The 21,123-nt window shown below is 42.9% G+C and overlaps 1 protein-coding gene across 2 annotated transcripts in view; it reads left to right on the top strand.

Annotated features, from left to right (window-relative positions):
- The window catches only part of DENND2B (DENN domain containing 2B), a 176,855-nt gene that overhangs the window by 137,355 nt on the left and 18,377 nt on the right, over positions 1-21,123 (top strand). For both annotated transcript variants that reach the window (XM_065635154.1, XM_065635155.1), the window contains 3 exons: positions 5,296-5,373; positions 9,164-9,304; positions 12,261-12,409. In XM_065635154.1, the coding sequence (XP_065491226.1) occupies positions 5,296-5,373; positions 9,164-9,304; positions 12,261-12,409 (368 nt within the window). The remainder of the gene's footprint in view (positions 1-5,295; positions 5,374-9,163; positions 9,305-12,260; positions 12,410-21,123) is intronic.

Raw genomic sequence — 21,123 nt, 5'->3', positions numbered from 1 at the left:
CTGTGTCTTCTGCAGAGGCTGGTGTTACCATTCCTTTGTTTATGAAACAATTACTTTTTGTCAGCCTTGTTCTCCTTTGGCATGTTTTGATACAAACAAACTGCTCCACTTTTTGTTTTCTGCCTTCAGATTTCAGATTCTTCCAGACCCATTTTTTTGGGGAGTGTCTGCTAAAACCCTGCCAAAACTACCTCAAGGGATACAGTGACAATTACGTCCTGTTTGTACTACAAATCCTGTACAGTATCCCCTTTAAATGTCTCTATATTATTTTGTTTCATTTTGGAACAGGATTAGAATGGAATGTAACCTATTGTACCACAGCAAACAATCTCCACTTGCATAGATAGCACAAAGTTTTCCAGCTACATCTTGATACCTCCAAGGCAATTGTGTAACAGTTTTCCTAGTGACTTGACATGAGAAGTATGCATCTCCATATAGAAGGAAATGGGCTGATACATAGTAGAGATTTTGACTCTCACTACTATGCCATTTTCCTGCAATAAGACATTTTTCTTTAATAATCAGATTAATTTAACTTTCTTTTCCATGCTAATTAATCCATCAGCTTGCTAGGCTCCTTTCCAGAGCTGTTCTTGGACTGTGGCTCTGCCATATGTGCATGTTGGCAGCAGAGATGATTGGAGCAGTTCCTGCTGATGGTTCAGTCTCACCTGGCTGGTCATGGCCATCTCCAGTGGACATTCCAATGGCCCCGGTGCTGCAGTGCAGCAGCCTGGGTGGGGGCGGAAGGGAGAGCAGAAGCACAGGAACAGCAGGAGAACATGGTGGGGAAGGAACAGGGTTGAAGCTGTTGTAACATGAATCTGTCTGTACCTTGCAAAATGCAAATTTTTTATTTGGTTCGGTGTATAATTTCATTTTACTAATTGCCTTGGTTTAGTATGTTAAAAAATTGCTTTCTAAAGGGTGTGACCAAAGTCTTAGCTCTTCTCTGTCAGTGCAACCCCATAGGCTTGTGCCCAGTAAGAACACAGTGGATACACAAGGATCACAGTGGTGAAATCAGGGACCTTCTCAGCGGATTTCTGATGACAGAGCCTCAGCTGCAAGACCCACCAGTACAGGAAAATCTGCAAAACTTTCCTTATTGGGAGTCCATGAAAAGTCTCTGCAGCCCAGAAAAAGGGTGTAGACAGCCAGAGGGACACCAGGCCTCTACCCTTTGGGAGATGCTTGGAACCCATGCAGCTCCTCAGCAGCCTGGGCTGTCAGTGGCCTTATGGCTGGGATCCACAGCTGTGCCAGCCACTGTCCCCAGGGACAGTCATGGCATGTAAACTGCTCTTTTATGGGATCTACACAAGCATCTTGGCTTTTTTTGCCATGGGAGTTGCTGTGGTTGCTGAGAGGTGCTAGTTCTAGCTGCTGGAGCAATACTGGAGTATAAGATACTGCATCCTCAAAACAATGTTCTGCAGTTTGTTGCCACAGCTGGCAGCTGGTCCATGGGAACAGTAGGAGAAACACATTTCTATCATATAAGGCAGACATCTGAGAAGGCACAGTTCTCAGAGCAGAAAGCCTGGCAATGTCAGGATTTTCTTGGCTGGTGACTTTGTACTTGCAGAAATAAGATGAAAACTTGCAGGGTCTGTTTCACCCTATCCTACCTCTCTCTTCCATCTCACATAAAAAATGCTCTTCCAGTACTTTTCCCAGGTAAGATGAGTCAGTGGAGGAGCAGATGCCTGAACATGAAGTGTGTACGTTAAAACATGAAAAACAGTCATTAGGTGGGACTAGTTCGTCCTACATTTGCTGGGGCAGGAGAGGGGAGTTCATTACACTGTGAAAGCAACTTTTGTGGGCTGCAGACTAATGTTTGTGAAACTGAAAAAACCTCACTGGAAAAGCTTTTCATCTTTGAGATGGCAGGTGGGACTATGGTGCATGTTCCTCTCTCTTGCTGTTTGGCAGTCTGTTGTTGCTGCCTTTCCTCTCCACAGTGTATCTTCAGGTCGATGCGAGAAGCTGGGAGGAGAAGGGCAGGAGGAAAAATGTTGTGTTTGGTCCGCACTGCTTTGGTTCCTCTGATGTCAACAAGCTGGGACAAGCATTCCCCAGTTATTTCTGGGGCTGTGAAACCAGGAGCTTCCCTGACACCCCACAGCCTCCCCCAGTATCTTAAAAAACCCAAACCACTGAGTTTTGTGTCTGAATGGCTGATGAGGACACACACTGCAGGGATGGCCTGCCTTGCTTAGAAAGCAGGTGTGTGCAGTGTGTGAGAGACTCTTACTGCTGTGCCAGGCTGGGAGGAGATCTGTGAAGGCTGAACATGGGCAGGGAGGTACGATTTGAAAGAGAAAAATGGCAGGCTTATTTTTTGGAGCAAAAGCCTCCTGTTTGTCCTGCCAAAGCAGGTTTTGGAGTGGGCTTTAGTCAGTAAACTTCAGATTAAACTCGCTCTAAAAAAGACTGTCTTGAGCCACTTGCCGACCAGCCCTGATGCAGATCTCCGCTTCTCCACCTCGTAGCCAAGTTCTTGTCAGTTTATATTCATCCTCTTGGGAAACCGTCTTGTTATCAACAAAACTCCTTAGCATTTTCATTTGTGATACTGAACTAAGGCTGAAAATATCCTGGGATCCATGAAAACAAAATGAAAACAAAACAAAACCAAAACATCATCCTCTCCATCGCTTTTCTTCCAGCAGGAGTGCAGTGCACTACGGCAGTCACTCAGATGCCTCTCAGCTGTGCTACTTTACCACACAGCTTCCCTGAACTGGACCTGTTCATTGTGTGGAAGAGTGGCCCTTGGAGGATACAACTCCAAGGCTTTGTAGTCACCTTGTCTGCAACTTGGAAGCATTCTCTTCTGGGAAGAGAGGAGGTTAAACCAGTACTGTTAGCCAGACCCAGTGCACAAGTCTCCCCTAGTGAGGAGAGATGAGTCCAGGCAGAGAAGGGAGGAGTGTCATGTCCTATATGATGTTTTTCTGGGAAAGAAGCAAACTAAAGCACAATGAGCAGGTGTTTTAGATCCGTCTTTGAGATATAAACTAATGGCTGAGAGGACAGGTTACGTGAAGAGTTGCCAGTGTCAGAAATTTGAGAAGTCCTGCCCCTCAGTATGGCTCTGCCTGAGGCTGTTGCCTCTTGCCTCTTACAGATGATTTGTGTGCATCTGGGAGACTGTGCTTTTTGCAAGAAAAAGTCTCTGAAATAACAGAAAAGGATGTACTATATGATGAGTGTGAGGAGGGAAGAATCCCAGCTCTCAGATACATGTAGCCTTTAAGACATTTGAAAGCAATGACATTTCATAAAGGAGAATCTTTGAGTAAGCGCTGAACAGTTATTGTTTCTGGTCTTATAGATGACCCAGGAATGCGATGTTTTTACTGGCACTCGGTGAGACAGCTCTTGGTTGGGAGCTCTCCAAGGCTCCTGGCATGGCTTCGGCATTCCTGCAGATTTGACACAATGATTTTAACCAAAATCCCACATGCTTGATATAATCACTCAGTGCCTTTAGAAAGGGTTTTATACCTAATATGGACAAAAAAGGGCTCTGCTTCTTCAGAGATGTGACGTGTAGTGAGCAGGTTTGGATCCAGAAATAGACTCATCTGTGTTCACTTAGCTTTGGTATTTTTTTGTGATCTTTATTATAACAGGCAGGCACCTGCTGACTGTCCAAGTCTAGATTGCAATATTCAGATTTAAAAAGCACAGTTACCCCTCATTTTCTCTTGATTGATATCTGTGTGGCATGTAAATGTCAAACACACAGTGGGGAATTTAATCACTGTATTAGCAGAGCCTAATGGTGAGACAAAGATAAAAATGTACTGGCCTTCCATGCGGATACAGAGGAGATGATCAGCCACTTTGGCTAAATGTACAAGTGGGCAGAAGCTGATGGAAACAGTGACTGAGCTCCTTTATCACGGAGTCCTTATTAATGGGGACAATTCTGTCACTGCTGCATATCAATAATGTACAGCTGCACAAAGAGGCTAAGTGACGCTAAGTGATTCTTTCACAGCCACTTTTCACTCCATGCTGCACAAGCACAGCTGACTCCATGAGATGCAGAGATGTTGTAGGCAGCCTTGCCTGTTGTCTCAGACTCCGCTTGCAGCTTTTTGCTGCCGGGGTGCTGGGCCTTGCTGTGGACCCTCAGCCTTTCTGTGCCTTGATGGACGTAGCTCCTGGACGAGGCAGTGCCAGGACTTCCCTGCATTGTATCTTGGGACTCTGTGTGACTCCATCTGAAGTCAGCAAACTGCCTCGTTAAAATAACAGCCCCTGGGAAGTACGTGCCTGCTGATCTGGTGAAAATTGGTTGCAACCACACAAAGCTGGAATGCTGCATTGCAGCTTATTAAAAATACAGTGGGAAGCTGCTGTGCGTGGATGTCGCTGCCATCTGTGCTCATTGTACACATGGAGGACACAAGCAGACCAGCTTTCTGCTCTGAGGACCTTGCCAGTGAGGATGGTTTTTCTAAAGTGCTCAGCATCGGCCTAATTCTGATTGTTTTCTAGTAAATAAGCTGAATCCAGCAAGTGGTTGTACCCTTCTTTCATAGGGCTTCCCTGCAGTGGTACAGGTGGGGTTGCAGGGTCCAGTATGCTGGATGTCAGTCATGCCAATTCAAACCATTTGCTTTTCTAGGAAATGTCTTCAATAGGATGGTTATAGAGGACAGTATTTATAGGGTTTTTTTTGGGGGGGTGGATGGGGTGTGCATCATTGGTTCATACTTGACACTGTTTAAGTTATTTAAGAATTCAATATTTATCATGCATTAATGTGAGGAAATTAACGATTTAGCTCACGCAGCTTGCCTTTGTTTAGGTCTATAAGCTTGCTTTCTGTGAGATGAGCTCTCTTTGAACATCCTGGAGTGAGTGGGGAGCTAAAGCCATCACAACCTCCCTTAGCATTGCAGTTCTCATCTCCCAGCACATGGCCCCGGGGTGGCCCTGCTCCTCGTGCTGCAGCCGGAGCAGAGGACACTGATAGCACAGGTGTGAGCTGCAGTCGTAGTTAAATGTGCTTTTATGGCTGCAGGCTGGAGCAATATTGGAATACCGCTCCAATGCGCTGTGATTTCCAACTGGATAAGCACTATTTATGCTTTTTAGTTTCCTGTCTAATAGAAGAAATATGATGCTTTTCCACGAGTGGCTGTTTTGATGGAGAAATGGATAGTGAAAGATATCACATGATGGCTGCATGATCAGAGAGAGAAGTGTATTTCCTTATGACTCCAAATTAATATGTCATCTCAATCTCCTTTTTACTGTTATTAGCCAAGTGGAAAAGGCCCACGCCTACCTGAAGTTTATTGTGTCATCAGCCGGCTGGGGTGCTTTGATTTATTTTCCAAGGTAAGATGACTTTTTTGTCAATATTGCTTTTTAATTTGATTGTTTACTGAGAGACATCCGCAGTGATGAACCAGACAAGAAGAATTTCTTCCTTTGATGGGAGATAACTATATTTTATAGTTGCTGTTTTGAACATTCTACTCCTATTATTTGGTTCATCAAAGAATGTCTTATTACTTCTGTGACTGAGGCAGAACTTGATTCAAAAAACATCTGGGTGTCTGTATGATCTGGCTGACTGAAGTTTTTTCCATTGTTTTCTAAAGCCACTCTGTGCTGAGCTGTAATTCTTGGCATCCACAGTTTGAATGATGGGCCAGTGCCACTTTTACTCCAATATCCTGTGAAACGATGAGGTTAAGAAGAAAGATTTTTTGATATATGAGTTATGCATGCTTAACTCTATTGACATGGTTTTTTATCTTAGGAGGCTAGGAAAGCATGGATAATCTTTTAATTGGCCTCCACATTAATGAATCCAAAGTTGCATCGTATGCTGGTGTGGTTTACCTAGGTAATACATTTCTTGACGCAAGAGTTTCGAGACAACAACCAGGGTGTTGCAGCTAAACTGAGGGGTTGAATAGCCATAGAAACAGTTAACTGCCAGTCAGCTCTAGAGCTGCTAGCATTAGTCTTCTGTAAGACAAAAGGTTATTAAAATTAACTATTAAAAACATTTGTGAGTGATTAACATTTGAAATATCTCTCTAGCTGCCAGTTTAGGGCCTCCTGGTCCTCTGAAAGCATGTTCTCCAAAATCCAGGGAGCAGCTCAGAATATTGTATAGGATTTGCTGGTGATGTGTGGAGAACAATATGTCAAATGGCTGCCATTCACTTCTCCAATTTCTATACAGTGTTCATAGAAATGTCATTTTAACTTGCCAACAATTTCCACTTCAGGTATGGGAAATCTCATAGAACTTACACAGATTTTTCTTGTTAATTTATATGGGAATAAAGTTGAAAATAACTGTAAATCACTGAAGTTAATAAAAATCAAAGCATTTATATTGTCCATATGATCTAATAATCATACAGAATGTTATCTTCAAAGCAGGTTTCAAGCTTTTGTAGATAAAACTTTGTTTAACACAAGTCTTGTGTGAAGAAAAACAATTGGCTTGCAGTAGTTAATTGCAATTCTGTGACGTCTTTCATGAAGCTCTGAAATCAAGGTTTTATAACAGTGTCTCTTAGACATAATATGTATCTAAACACAGATATCTGTGTGTGAAACAGAATGCATTGTTCTGGAAGGATAACACAGCTCACCAGACTCATGGTATGGACAGATGTCCTGAGGCTTTTTGTTTGCTTTTCTGTTTTTATCAAATTTCGATAATGCACTTATTTTCAAAGGAAAACATTTCAGAGAGGGATTTAAAAAAAAAAAAAAAAAAAGAGAGAATCTAAGCATCCTCATTACAAGCAAGTATCACAGCAGCTGAGGTATAAAGTGTGCAGCAGACAAGGCAGGTCATACCAAAACTGCAAATAGTCTGCTTTCCCAGTTCAATCTGTAACCTGAAAAAAAGTGCCAGATCGTCCAGCCAAAGTGAACTGGAGGCTGATGGGTGAGTGCAACTTCACTGGCTTCAGCAGGGGCTGTGCCCAGGCACCGTGGCAGGCAGGCTCTGGCCACCCAGGCTTCCTGCTCCTGCTCTTGCAGGAAGGAAGGATCTCATCCAATTGCACATTGAGCCCTGAGTGGGGCTGTAGCACACCTGGGCTCTTTTTTCAATACATGGGCTCCTGGAGAGGCTGGGCCATAAAAAAACCCCATCGCACTGGAGTATGGCCACCGCGGTGTTGTCCTACAAAGGGCTGCTCACCTCCTGACAGCACTGGTGCCAAAAACCTCTTGGTTCTGAAGACAGATGTGGTGTGGATGGAGACAGAGGTTTTTGAAAAGCGAGACAGATTCTTTTTTCAGTCTAGTAAGAAGAACCTGTGCTGTCCTAATTGATAATCCAGTGAAAGAGAGGAGAATGATCATGATGGTGCACTTTGCGGAATTAGTCAAAAGAAGGAACAGTTGTCTTTATAGAAAAATGGGAGTGAAGAAAGACTACAAGATATTAAACCTTGAATATTATTTATCAGAAAAGCAAAAGGCGTCCTCTGTTTTCAAATGTTTATCATCCTGTTTCTGATAGCCTGCATTATTTTCATCTTCCTCAAAGTCTTAGATGTGCACTGTTGTAATATCTACTGCTAAGACAGACTTGAGAACCACGGATGTCCTTCCGTCCAGCCAGTTCATTTGGTCATAATTTCAACAGATTGTTTTGACCATTTTCTCTCCTGAGATCTCTCTGTTCAACTTTTATTCGGTTTAAATGCTCCTTTTTATTTGTGTTGTGAAGCTTGGTGGGACATGGCCCCCAACTCCAGCAACATGAAGCATCAAACAGTGACTGCAGAAAAGGAGCTGGATGTTGGGTGTGTTACCACGTGTGCTGGTGGTGTGCAGGAGCACTAAGGGACCTGGGACATAGCCTGGGTTCACTGCTGCTTCCCATTTGGGCAGCTGGTTTTGTTTGGTGGGAATAATTGTTGTGCTACAAATTACATCAAGAATGAAATTAATATCTTCGTTTACGGTTATTTGCCGCTTCCACAGACTGGAATGCAAGCTATGTACATAAGGTGGGCTCTGCTTTAGCTAGGTCTTTACTGTGTTGCAAGGACAAAAGGGAAACTATGCACCAGTGAATGTGTCTGCTGGCATTGGTGTCACTAGTGATTGTTGTAAGTCACCAGCTTGTGTTTAAGCATCTTTTAATATTCCGTTTCAGTGAAAAGCATTTCCAAGAGAAACAAGGGAAAATGCCTGGCTCAGACCCACTAACTCTTGTATGGCCTTTTGCTCTTGAGTAGTGGTTGAAAGATCACCATTTCAGGTCAAACCACTAACTGCTTTGAAGCTTGCTTTCTCATCTTCTTTAGGTTTATCATCTATATGGTCTGTCTAATGTGGGAAAACTTAGCTGTGATCTAATTTATGTTGGCCCGTGTGACCAAAGAGAGAAGAAAATAATAGTACTCTCTGTCTGTAAGAAGTTCCATCTGCTTATTTCAAAAGTGGGTTGCCTGCTCTGTGTCATGTCAAACAGAAAATGACCCTAATGCAGGCACTCAGTGTAAACAGCCGGGCGCGCTGCATGCGGCTGCTCCCGGCGGGCTCCAGCTCAGCGCAGACTCGACGCGGCTGCTGCCGCCGCGGCCAGGACTCCTCCGGGAGCCCTTTCCTGGTGGACTTCTGCTGGTATCGTGGGCAGGGTTGCTTTTCTTGCTGGTCTGGCTTTTTCCTGCCCTCTCAGTTGAAACTGAAGAGATGCCCAGGGGAGAAGAACATGTTTCTCTTTAATACGAATCTCAAGATGTACCACTGAGATGTGATGCTGAACTGGCCTGTGGTCATGGGATTTGTCTTGATCTTTCTCTCCTTCAGCTCACCCTGTTGTTCAGGCAAAATCCCAACAATATAGATACCTTTTGCCATGCTGAGTCTTTTTTCTCCTTTCCAGATTTGTTATTTTTTCCTTGTCTCTGTGTTAACTGCATTCACAAACAGGCTCCATTTTGTAGCTGGAAAACGTATCATTTTTAGAGTATGATCGAATCCCGTCTCTTTAACAGTAGTGAAGAAATGCATGGCAGAGGAGAATAAAACTTAGATCTGCCATGTGTTTAGGCAGATGTGGGTCAAAAGATGCTTCAAAAGTGTATGTGGTGCTGACATGTTCTGTCTTTTTCTCTCTTGTGTCTTACTAATCGATCAGATCCTGGATGAGGTTGAAAGGAGAAGGGGAATATCTGCTGCCTTGGTTTATCCATTTATGAGAAGCCTGATGGAATCTCCTTTTCCTGCACCTGGAAAGACAATCAAAGTCAAAACCTTTCTGCCTGGAGCTGGAAATGAGGTAAAAAGCAAATGCAAACATTAAAAGTCAAAGCCTTCCCCCCTCACCTCTCCAGTATCAAACAGCAGAAGAAAACCAGGAGGAGATGTGGGGATACTGCAAGGCATGAGAGGTGGAACACCCTCAAAATGAGCAGTGCGGGAGCTACACCAGGGTTGATTTGCTGATCCTGGTTCCCATTGATGATTATAAACCAATTTATTGTTATGCATTTGTTATTTTAAACTTATTAATATGTTGCATTTAAGAAAAAAACACAAACACCACCATGTCCTAGTGTGCCTGGCGTAGTGAGTTAACAGAATGACAGTGTTGCCGGGCTGTATCACAGTGATAATAAGCAAGTGTGAGTTTCTCATGCTGACTGTGCTTGAACTGTTCAGCAGCTGATTTTTTTTGCAAACCTCATTACTGCTGCTCTTGGCCTTGGTAGGAGGAGTGACCAACAGCACTTAAATGGCTCTTTTTGGCAATAAATACTCTTTAACTGGCCCTTAAAGAAATAGTCTATATTTGGAAAAGCATGTCATATAGTTTGTGTGTGTGTGCGCATATTTAATAGATTTCATTTCCTTTTATTACTGACTCAAGTAAGTAGAAGCCTAGCATTATACAACATAGGCCTTACTGGAAAATGGCAATATTGGTGCCTTGCTTAAAAAGTTTTTTGTAACTTGAGGCTTACTTGCCATTTGCTGTGTCAAATTCTGCTCTCTCCATGTTCTTATGTAAGTATACAGTAGCTCCACTCAGATAGGCAAGCATATAGAGGAAATACATTACTGCGGATAGGAATAGAATCCGGCACAGTTAGCGAAAGCAGGAAAAAAATCCCCTCTAGGGTTATTTTGCACTCCTGAGGGTTAGTTTTACAGTGCTGTTACTATTTTTACGTTGAATCGTATTTTCTCCAAGTGTAATGCTGCTGACTTTGACAGAGTGGGCCTGTAATGTCATTTGGTATGAAATGTGACGGGTTCCTTGTGTAAATGACTTGCAAGGCATGCTTAAGTCACAAGCATTTTCTTGTGGAGAAACAAAGGAAAATTAAAAGGCTGATTAGCATAACAGCCATACGATCTGATAACGCTTTTTTGATGTGAATATATCTGGGAATCATGGATCTGCAACTTCTCTGTCCTCCGCTCAAGCTTCTGAACTCTCCCAGAGAAAAACATTGAGATAATTCCAAACAAACAAACCATTCTCTTCTGGCTGAGCTTTGCTCTCTGTTTTGCTAGTACAAACTCGTTATTTAAATGGAATGCACTGGCTTAATTAGGAACAGAATCTTGTCCTTCCATTGTGGCTCCTCTGGCCTAAACAAAGATGATAATTAATTGGGAAGCAGACAGTATATTTCTTTGTGATGGGCAGACTGAAGCAGAAGGCTTTGCCAGGCAACAGAAAACATCCATGGCATTTGTAAAAGCTGCTGTAACTTGCATTGCATCCTACCCCGCAGCAAGATTTTACCATTGGAAGTTTTGCAGTAAAACCAGCTCCTTGTGATTTGGCACATAAACGCGACATATGCTTGTGATCCCAATGCAAAGGAGTGGAACTGGGCACCTTTGCTGAATGTGAGGAAGGGACAGGCGGCATTTCTTGGTGCATCATCACTCCACAATTTGATTCTTACCGCTGTTTGAGGCAACAGCTGAGTGATGGGTATGTCATACTCTGGCACCGTAATGTTTCTGTATTTCAGACTTTAAAAAAGTACATCTGTGCACAAATACTGTTCTAACAGTGACTTTCTTTTTACAGTCCTGTGTTACCAATCACAATATTACAACTAAACTGGTATGAACTGGTTTTGTTTCCATTATCCTGTGATCTTGCTGCTGATCATATCCTTAAAACAGTGTGTTTGTGAGGAATTTTTCAAGGGCTACTCAAGTTTAAACCCAATACACTATGCTCATGGAATGTGGTGTCATGTGCATGAAAACATAAAAGTCATCTAAAGCAATAAAGTGACGGTGATTTTTTGGACATATGGATAGAAGGAGGTGTATATGTGTTCCTGTTAATATGTCTTCAGAGATTTCAACATAGCTTCAAGTTGGCCAACTTTTCCCCTTTCCCTTCTGTTTCCTCAAATTCCTCAGTAGTTCATCATTTGCTGCTTTGCACTTCGCATTTTTCTTCCTCTGTTACTCTCTTCTTCATGTTATTTTTCCCTCTTCTTTTTTCTGTCCTCTGCCTTCAAGTTCCACATCTGAGCATGTCAATTGCAAAGTAAGAGGAAGATATAATAAAGGAATCAAGCAAAAGGCATTTGAGAAAAGGAAGGAGAGGGCCTGAGGTCATGGATGAAGTATGAAAATTAGACTTAAAAGGGATGTCACAAGTCACCATCTAAGACCTTTTCCTGTCTCCCCAGTTAAGTATATATACGTACATATATTTATGACAAAAAAAATAAAGGTTTTAAATATTATGTAGTGAACTATGTGTCATGGAAGAGTGAAAATGAAATAAATTTAAATTTTGCCTGGCCTCTAAGTTCAGTCCCTGGCTCCTATATAGAAGTGGATTTGAGTTGCTAGTCAAGTTTAGACCAAATTTGCCTTATTGTTATGGCTGTTTTAATCCTGTAAACTTCTGGTTCCAGTGTTCTCAGTTTGTTACTTGCATCAATTTGTTGACTCGGCCAAGCTTTACATCTCTGACAGAGTGTTTAGAAGGCAGAATTATGTTTCCCTTGGAAATGCCAGCAGATTTAATGTGCAGACTTGTATTCTGGGAAGAAGAATGACTTGATAGTTAATTGTGTAACACACCATTTCTCTGGAGTGCTGTGCCTCAGCCTCGGTTTGCAAAAGAGGATGGGGGTTGTTCTCTGTGTCACCTCACCAGGAGAGCACAGAGCGGTGCTGGAGGGCCAGGGCACCCCGGCGCTGTGAGCCTTGGCTGGTGATGCTGACTGGTGTTTGTTGGATGTGTTCAGGTCATTGAGCTGCGGCGGCCGATGGACTCACGCCTGGAACACGTGGACTTTGAATGCCTTTTCAAGTGCCTCAGTGTCCGTCAGATCATCAGGATCTTTGCCTCTCTCCTGCTGGAGCGGCGTGTGATTTTTGTAGCAGATAAGCTCAGGTAAGTGCCAAAGGGAGCTGAACCACATGTTGTTCAGGTCAGTACTATCTCCAGATACAAAAAGCTTTATGAAATGTCCAGAATGGTTGTCAGATGTGATGATCCCCTCACTGTAGGATTTGAATACTTTTTATATCAATAGAAGTTATTTGCATCGGGTGGGGCGCACATTTGCTAGCACTTGCTACAAGCCACTTGTTCTGTCTTCCTTGTCTGTGAAATGGCAATACCAATACTTACCCATTTCACAGTCAGCAGACGTTTGCACAGGGTTTTGAAGCAATATATTCCTAGTAATATTTCATTTCAGGTTTTGGAAGGGAAAATTTACAAACTGTAGCAGACAGAGATCACCTCTGAGGTGCTTCACCTTGTGGCCATGCAGTGCAACCAGTGAGATGCTGAGACTTCACCTGGTTTGCTCCATGCAGTACAAAGAGTTTGTAATGGCACTGGGTTCCAAATCCTGAACTACCAAACCCATCCAGTGGGAGTGTTAAGAATGCTGTTCCGGTCCATCCCAACCCATTAGGATATTTTTCCTGGTACTGACATGACCTAAAAACATTTCCTTCCCACAGCTCCATCTTGGGCTCCTTGCTGCGTCCTTTCAACATACCTCTTCGTTCCCCACCCTTTGATTGCAATCTCCCCTCCTTGTCTCCTCTGAGGCATGAACTCTCCCCATTGTGTAAGGACTGAGAGCAACAGGTCACAACTCCACATGGCCTTTACCAAGGAAATGGGAGCCCTGTACTCCTGCCCCGCAGCAAAGAATCATCCCTTTTTTATAATAGATGCTTACGTATCCATATAGAAAAGTGTGGACATTGTAAAGAAGATGTTCTTTGCTGTGGCATAATAAATAATAAAAGATGGCAAATAAAAATAAATACCATAGTTCATTAGACTGAGGAACATCCAGTGTCTTTTAAAAGGACACCAAAGACTGTATGGGTGGTTAAAAACACAGATGGATCTACCCAAACAAACTCTGTTAAACACTTTATCAGCCTCGACCTTCTCTGAATGACCGCCAGGAATAATAGCTGCACTTAGTGGCCGCCAGTGTATATAATAGCAAAAATACTTTGCATAGTAAAAGCTTTACAACCTTTAGGGGACAATTTCTTAAAGCTGCAGACCCTTCTCAGGTTATAAAGTACTTCCTTAACAGTCTGTTTTGTTGTCTAGAACAACAGGAACATTTTATTTCAACCCTTCCCTTGTCAGTAACTCTTAGTTTGAAGGACCACTCGGGGTGCCTTAGTTTCACTAAACTCCTGCTGAGAATTGTTTAGCTAGTCCAGGATTTCTGCAGTACTTCAGTAGATATTTGAGTCACCCCATGAATATTGGGGCAAATGGCTTTTCAAAATACTGCTGGGTATTTCTTCAGACTCTTTTTCTACAGTATGCTTAATTACATCATTCTGCCTGTTTCTATTTTAATGTTCATTGAGCAGAATTAGTGTCACCCACAAATCTGCCTGTCACTCAGAAAGACTCAGGTCTGTGTTCCTTCAAATGGCACACTGGTTTGCGCGGAAAGTCACAGAAATGGTACAGGGAAGATGAGAGCTGTGCTGTGCTGCAGCCAGCTGTTGCTCTGCTTTGCAGTTCCAAATCGCTCCTTTGTAATGTTGTCCTGATTTGGTGAAGTACCTGGAGCCTCGATCTGTGGATTCCCGGCACAGGACTGTGCGATGGTTTGCTGCAGGAGACATCCTCAGCCGTGAAGGCTGGGACAGAAAGCAGCTGTTCCTGGAGCGTTTCTCTGGGACAGCTGGCCTAGCCAATGTCATGTAATGCTTCTGGGTACTGTTCAGAGAAAAGAAGCAACAATTAAACCTACTTTGACAGGCATAAGGCAGCTTGACTTGGAAAAGAGTCATGCTGCTGATGCTGAGGGTTCATGATAACCTAGTACTTCATCAGACAACCAGGATTTTATACACATTGCAAACCTGACTGGAAGCTAACAGCTCAGGCTTGCCCATGCAATTACCTTTCTCCCGATAGCTGCCTGGTCCTATGGGCCTTAGAGCAGAGGATAACAGAGTCCTGCTCACCAGCAAAACACTGCTGCTCTCCCTTTTGGCACACAGATATAGAGCACCAGGACCAACACGAACCTGAAATGACGAAGATCTCTTTCGGCAAACACATATCCAAACATCGAGCTCTTCTGCAAAAACTGTTCTCTGGTGAACTGTTGCTTCTGTTTTGAGAGAAAGACATCAGGTTAGGGGCCATCAGCAGGTCCTGTGAGAAAGGACAGGATTCAAGTGGAACCAAGAGGCTTATGCAGTTTTGTGGTTGCTCCTGTAAGAAGAGACAGAACCTTTCGTACAAAAAGGTTTATATTCATTTACTTCGTTATATCCACATGTGCCCTTTATTATACACATATACTTTGTTTTGTTTAAAAAGAGTATGACAAAATCTGATGTGGTAGATAAGGCCCTGGATTAAGACGCTTGAATCCTGAGCTCTTCTTCTGAACCCTGTGACCTGCTGTGTGACACATGCAGGAAACGTAACTCCACTTTCTTATCTTTTGTCTGGTCTGTCTGAGATCCTAAATGCTCCAGGACGGAGACTGCTTCTTGCTCTGTGTGCGTATGCAGCTCTGCTTGATGGAGCATGGCCCCTCTCGGCGTGGGGATCTAGAAGGTACTGTAAAATAGAAGCTAATAATGAGTCCTTTGACAAAGGCCCAGAGAAAGTGACAGTGGATTTAAATTCAATACTTACTGAGGTTTTCATAGTTTAAATGGGGATGAAGTCTAAAATGAAACACTCTGGCTTTGAGCTAATAACTGTCTGTCTTGGAACCTTTGCCTTGTCTGACATGAATTTTGTTTATGGGCATCATGGCTGAAACCGAAGCAGTTTACCGGTAATGTGGAAAAAAAAGAAGTGAAATATCTTACAGGTCCAGTCTGTGGGCCCAAAGAACGAGAGCAGGAAATTAAAAAGATTTTACAAGGGTTTGATTTCTGTATGTACCCAAAAAATAGCTTAGAAAGAAATGGTGTTGAGGTTTAGGCTTCAAACAATGAGATTCAATGGGCTTTTGTGGCTGCCTCTTTAACAGGTCTCAAAGCAATAAATGATTTCACACATTATACAAGTTTAGGAAAGTCATGCTAGTGAAGTGAGATTCATTCAATAAATTTTCTTTATGGTTCTTGTAGTGCCCAGAATGTGAAAATTTGTAGTCCTTGATCTTTGCACAGAAGGGGCTGCCATTTTTCAACACAGAAAGTGATGCTACCAGCAAGGAGGAAACAACAGTAAAGTTTTGAATGACAGGACTGTGAGGTTGCCTTGGTTAGTTATATGCAGTTAGGTTTGAGAAGTTTTTTCCCCAGTAAGTTGCATATATATATTTTTCTACTTGAAACTGGGTGAATAAATCCCTGTGGCTATTTGCTCACTTTCAAAAATGTATTTGAATCTACCAGTGACCTTTCAGTATTTTGATTTCTGTACACTGTCAAGAAGACAACAGATAAATAAAGATAACAGTAGAGAAACTTGGAAGAAGAATAATAACAACAACTCACAAAGAAGTAACTTAAAGCTCCCATTTCTTAAACATCTGCTGAAAGCACAACTGAGATGGTATGTCTCATCCGAGCTCAATCCCCCTCCCAGCTGGGAGCCCCTATTTATGTTTCCAGTGTTCTGCCTGTTCACCCCAAGTCTGAAACAATCCCACAGCTCTGCCGGCTGCAAAGGGGGAGCTGCTCCAGCGCAGTCTAAAACGCCAGGGCAGCAGATGCAACATCGCCGAGTCCTGGGGCTCAGGGAACATTGGTGTTGCTGCAGGCACAAAGGTAGCAACAGAAAATAAACGGAAAGTAAACAGGGGAAAAAAATATTTCTCTGCTTGTTTTAGTTTTGTGCTGGGGAAACAAATCTGTGGACATGTTTGCTGCGGAGGTGATGTATCCATGCTTGTGAGAACAGTCTCTTTGCCTTTTCCCCTGAATGTCTGGAGAGAGGGAAAGGGAGGCCTTGGGCATCTTGATCTCCCTTTGTTATAACCCATTTTTTTATAAATAAAACCCACTCTTGCTGTAATCCACTATATTGTGAAGGACTCTGAGCATATTTTGCTTACATTTCACATGTGGGTCCAGTCCAATGCCAGACAGAGTCAGTGGGAGTGTTTGGGTGAGGCTTGTCTTTTGCTGTGGATCTAAATCCAAGAATATTCCTTTCAATGACGTTTCTGAAGCTTTAGGGGCTGTGAAAGGCTTCTATAGAGTCCTTGCTCTTGTAAAAGTCAAAATAGCTTCTCATTCTGAATTTTGTTTTTATGAGAGATGTTTCAGCTACTTCTCAGTGAAGTGGGAGCATGGGCCTCGAGGAAAAAAAGTCTCTGTTGGCAGCAATGAGTTTTATCCTCCTAAACCATAGAGGTGAACTTGGAAATGTACCCCGAGGTGAAGGTGGACCAGGCGTTTCTCTAAGTAGCAGTACCAGCTCAGAGGTCCCCCCATCCCTTGCTTGCTTCTGCTCTGCGCCACACTCTCCCTCACCCAGGAGGCTGTGCCAGCCCAGCCATAGGAGGAATTACTCGTTTTACTGTTTCTCCAAACCAGAAGGGCTCCTTGGCCAGGTCACACCAGGAGCTCCTGTGCTGGGAGAGGGGCAGAGCGGGGGGCTGGGGGTGGGCAGGAGCACTGGGATGGGCACACTTCAGGGTGGTGTTGCCACATCATCCTTAGGTGTAAGCCAGCTGAATTTACATTCATGAGATGATACTGTAAATTTGTGAATAAACCCACAGGTTTTTACCTGTGTGCAAGGCAGATCGATGGGAATGAGGCTGTGGAAATGTTGGATGACAGTAAACTTCAGTGCAGCTAAAGCTTCTGCACATCAGGGTCTTTCCCCCTTAGGGATGGCCACAGATTACTTTGCCTTCCCAAGCAGAGTATTCTTCTCTCTATGTTTCTGTGCCAGGACACATCCCTGGTCCAACATGGACCAGCGGTCAGTCACCTGGTGTGCTGCAGCCCCCTGAAACCCTCCTCTGCGGTGCTCACCCCATGAAGTCAAGAGGTGCTGTTGCAAGCAGAAGCCAGGCACCTATGAGGTGGGAAGGCTTTATCCGGTTAAGGATAAAAACCTTTTATCCTGTTAAAGATAAAAACCTTCCTTCCCCTCCCCAGAGTATTTTGGACTGGCAGGACGAATCTGTCTTCCAGCACAACTGTAGAAAGTCCAGGCAGATCCCAGACCTGACCAAAGGTTATGGGCTCCAGACAGAAACACTGACTAATACAGGACAGAAGCATAAATATGTAAATACTGGGGGAAGTCATCCCACAGGCATGTCTCTGTTAACTTTGTGGAGCAGAGTGTACTTGTATACAAGGGCAAAGGCTTTCAGAACAAACAATGGCATTTCCTTCATCTCAGGGACAGAGACATCTTAGGGCTGTGCGTGTTAGGCCTGGGACACTCAGGGAGCGTTAACGTTTGTCCTCATATTTGAATCTGTTGTTCTGGGAGTCGTGAGGCCATGCTAGAAAGCAGGATGGTGAGCAGCTGAGAGGCAGCCTGGTCCCCATCTCTCAGTGCCTACCTAGAAAAAAAGTATTAGGGATCCTTTAATCTAGCAGGTAGAATCATAGCATGATCTCGTAGTTCGAGTTAAAATATAGGAGATAAGTGGCAATGTTTTAGTAGTAAGAGTAAACTATTGTTCCTCAGCCCTGTCAAATGGAAAAGCAGGAGTAGCTAAACTTTGGGGCAGATTACTAAAGTGAAAGCTCATTCCCAATTTCCTTATTGTTTAATTATTTTTAACAAAAGTAGGATATAATTCTTATGAACTAATCACAGCAACGATAGGCCTGACTAGGCTCACCTGCTGCCTGGGAATGCTCCTTTCCAGCTGTCTGTCATATCGTAACACCTGTAAAATTTGCCAGCCTGCAGGTTAAAAGGTAAAGACACATGTGTTAGGACGAAGACAGAAAGTGTGCTTGGTAAACAGACAGTGAGCTTTGACCAGTAAGAAATATTTGCTTTACTCTCTGATGTCACAAAAACCTCTACAAAAAAAAAGGTGAGATAAAAGTGACAACAAACACATGCCAGAAAACAGCTTGCGAGGAACAATTTACTGTTGCCAGTCTCTAACTGGTCTGTACCATTTCTGAGCACAGCTACAGGAGACACAACTACCTCTTCTCTTGCTCACGTCTGGTGCAGCCCTATATTGAGCTAGAAGTCCAGTTCTTCGTCTCAAAGAAAACTTTTTTTTTTTAAAGAAAGCTGTGCATTGAAGGAGGAGATGCTTAGAGATGCAAGCTCTTGTACCTGTGGAGTGTGTAATAGCTCCCAGATCTTATGCTAAACCCAGGAGAAGCATGGATGGCTTACATTTCTTTTGTTATTTTTTTAATCAAAAGATCTTGAAGTGTTTTCTTAATACTGTTAAGACTATTGTGCTTGTCTGGTCTGACATGCTGAACATAAGCTGGAGAATTTTTTCCACTAATTTCTGCAGTAGAAGGAATAAACCCTCATATAATTATCCAATATGTAATCATGCCTTGTAGACAGAATTTATGCTACGGCAAAAACATCAATTTTTCACATAGGTGACAAAAGAGTTTCCATTTCCTCCAGTGAAAGCCAGATCAGCCCCTGCTGAGGAGTGATTTAGAACGTGCTGACCACCCCTACTTTTCCTAAGGGACAACAGCTTGCAGCACCCTTGATCTTTTATAAAAGAAGCATCCTCTAGAGTTTGTCTGAGTCTGTTACCTGCCCTGCAATCACTTTTCTTTTGTGGGACTTTGATTTTTCACAGTCTGTTTGCATTGTGAAGCTTCACTAAGTAGAAACATACATACTTGGAAAAAACCCTTCTGTAACGTAGGTGATTATTTGGCCTGATGTAGCTGCAATTTCTTGATATTCTGCTTCTTTCTTTCCTACCAAACATAGCTGGTAATCTTCTTTGAGTGGGATGTTTGTATGCAGCGCAGTCGTGCAAGACGCTGATCGCCTTGTCTCACAGTCTAAATGCTAGAATTGAAGGTGTTCAATGTGATGTGAAACTGGTGGTTTAAGGTTGTCTCTCAAGGTTTTTGAGAGAAATTTTGCACTTTATTCCCCCCTTTCAAGAGATACCATTGTACCATTGGATGACATTTCTCTGGCAATCAGATGTGTGACATCTGATGCCAACAGAGGAGCTGTATGTGGACAATAGGAAAATGTCTTGTCAGGCAGAACAACCAGCAGGAGAAACAAAATGAACTTTCTAAGTCTCTGGTTTGTTTAAGATTCCACAGTCCCAGAGAAAAGCAATCTAACAATGACATTTTTAATATGCTGTAAACTTTGATGGCATTTTTAATAAGCCATATGACAAGAAGGGTAGAGCCTGTGTGATTTTCCTTTCCTCCTGCCCTCCTTTCAAGTGCTATTTGTTTATGTCACTTCAGGCTTTGGCCAAAGCTCTACAGTGGGAAAACATTGTCATTTTTCCACTTACAATTTGTGCAACAAAATTCTTTCTCCATTCCCCTGCCCCATGAAAGGGTATGGGATAAGAAGATGACCATGTTTTTTCATAATTATCTTCTGGATTGCTTATTGGCACAATAGCCATATGGCAGTTGCGACATTTTCCCAACTTGGCCTTTAGCTCCCTGCAAGGGGATTTAGACAGATTCCCTCTTTTCCGCTTTTGAATGAGAAAGGATTAGGGGGTTGGGGCTGTTCTTCTCCTCCTTTGTTATTACCTAGAAAAATTCTTCATGCTTCTTTACAGCTGCCATGTTGTTAATAGTGCAATGATTGCCTGTGAATCTTAAACCACCAATGTGAACATTAACAAGGACTAGTGGGAGCAAAGGTCCTAGTGAGGAGAGAACAAGTAGTTAACACTCCTCTGAAGCACCTGGGCCAGAACCACTACTATTATGGATCTGTGCTAAGAAACGCTCTTGCAGAAAGTGACTGGATAACTGTCGGCACTGAGGATAAAACTTTCCACTTTGAAATGTGTGGGGGTTTGGTTTTGTTTTTTCTTGTAACCACCTGACAAAGCTTGGGCAGGTGGCTGATGTGTCAAAGCAATGATTTTTTTGCTAAAAATCCCGCTTACTTTGTGGAAAATATGGTTGAACACCAGTTGCTTGAAAAGCCATTTTGCATGTCTCTTTCTCCAGGGACTTTCGTGTGCCTCTCTTCTCATGCACAACTATTACAGGAGCAAAAAATGATGTCTTAGTTAAAACCACATTCATCTTTAATCATCTTTTCTCTGCTTTCTTTTAAATTAAGCACTTCAAAGCCATTCCCCCAGAGAGAGATCTCCTGACGGTGCATTCTCTGCTCTGCAGCTCTCAGCTCCATGTGGTGCAACCTTGATTTGTGCCATGAGCCAGGATTGTGCTTTGCTGGTTATTTGTGAGACCTCAGACTCTCTGTCACTCAGGTGTTCCAGCCAGGTGTGAGCTGGATTCTGGAAACCCAGCTCTTAATGCAGTAAAATAATTTACTAAGTAGTGTAAAGTTATGATAACTTCTGGAAAATGTGCATAAAATATCTGTCTTCCAATATTTGGTTGAAAAACAAAAATAAAGCCTCCTGTATAGTTAAAATGAACCCTGCGCTGCTTCTTTGATAGTATTTCCTAATGAGTTATTATACAACATTGATAATCTGAATT

The sequence above is a fragment of the Caloenas nicobarica genome, chromosome 5 (assembly GCF_036013445.1).
Source record: "Caloenas nicobarica isolate bCalNic1 chromosome 5, bCalNic1.hap1, whole genome shotgun sequence".
NCBI lineage: Eukaryota > Metazoa > Chordata > Aves > Columbiformes > Columbidae > Caloenas > Caloenas nicobarica.
Note: the sequence above shows the minus strand (reverse complement) of the source record. Positions and strands in the feature narration are given on the sequence as shown.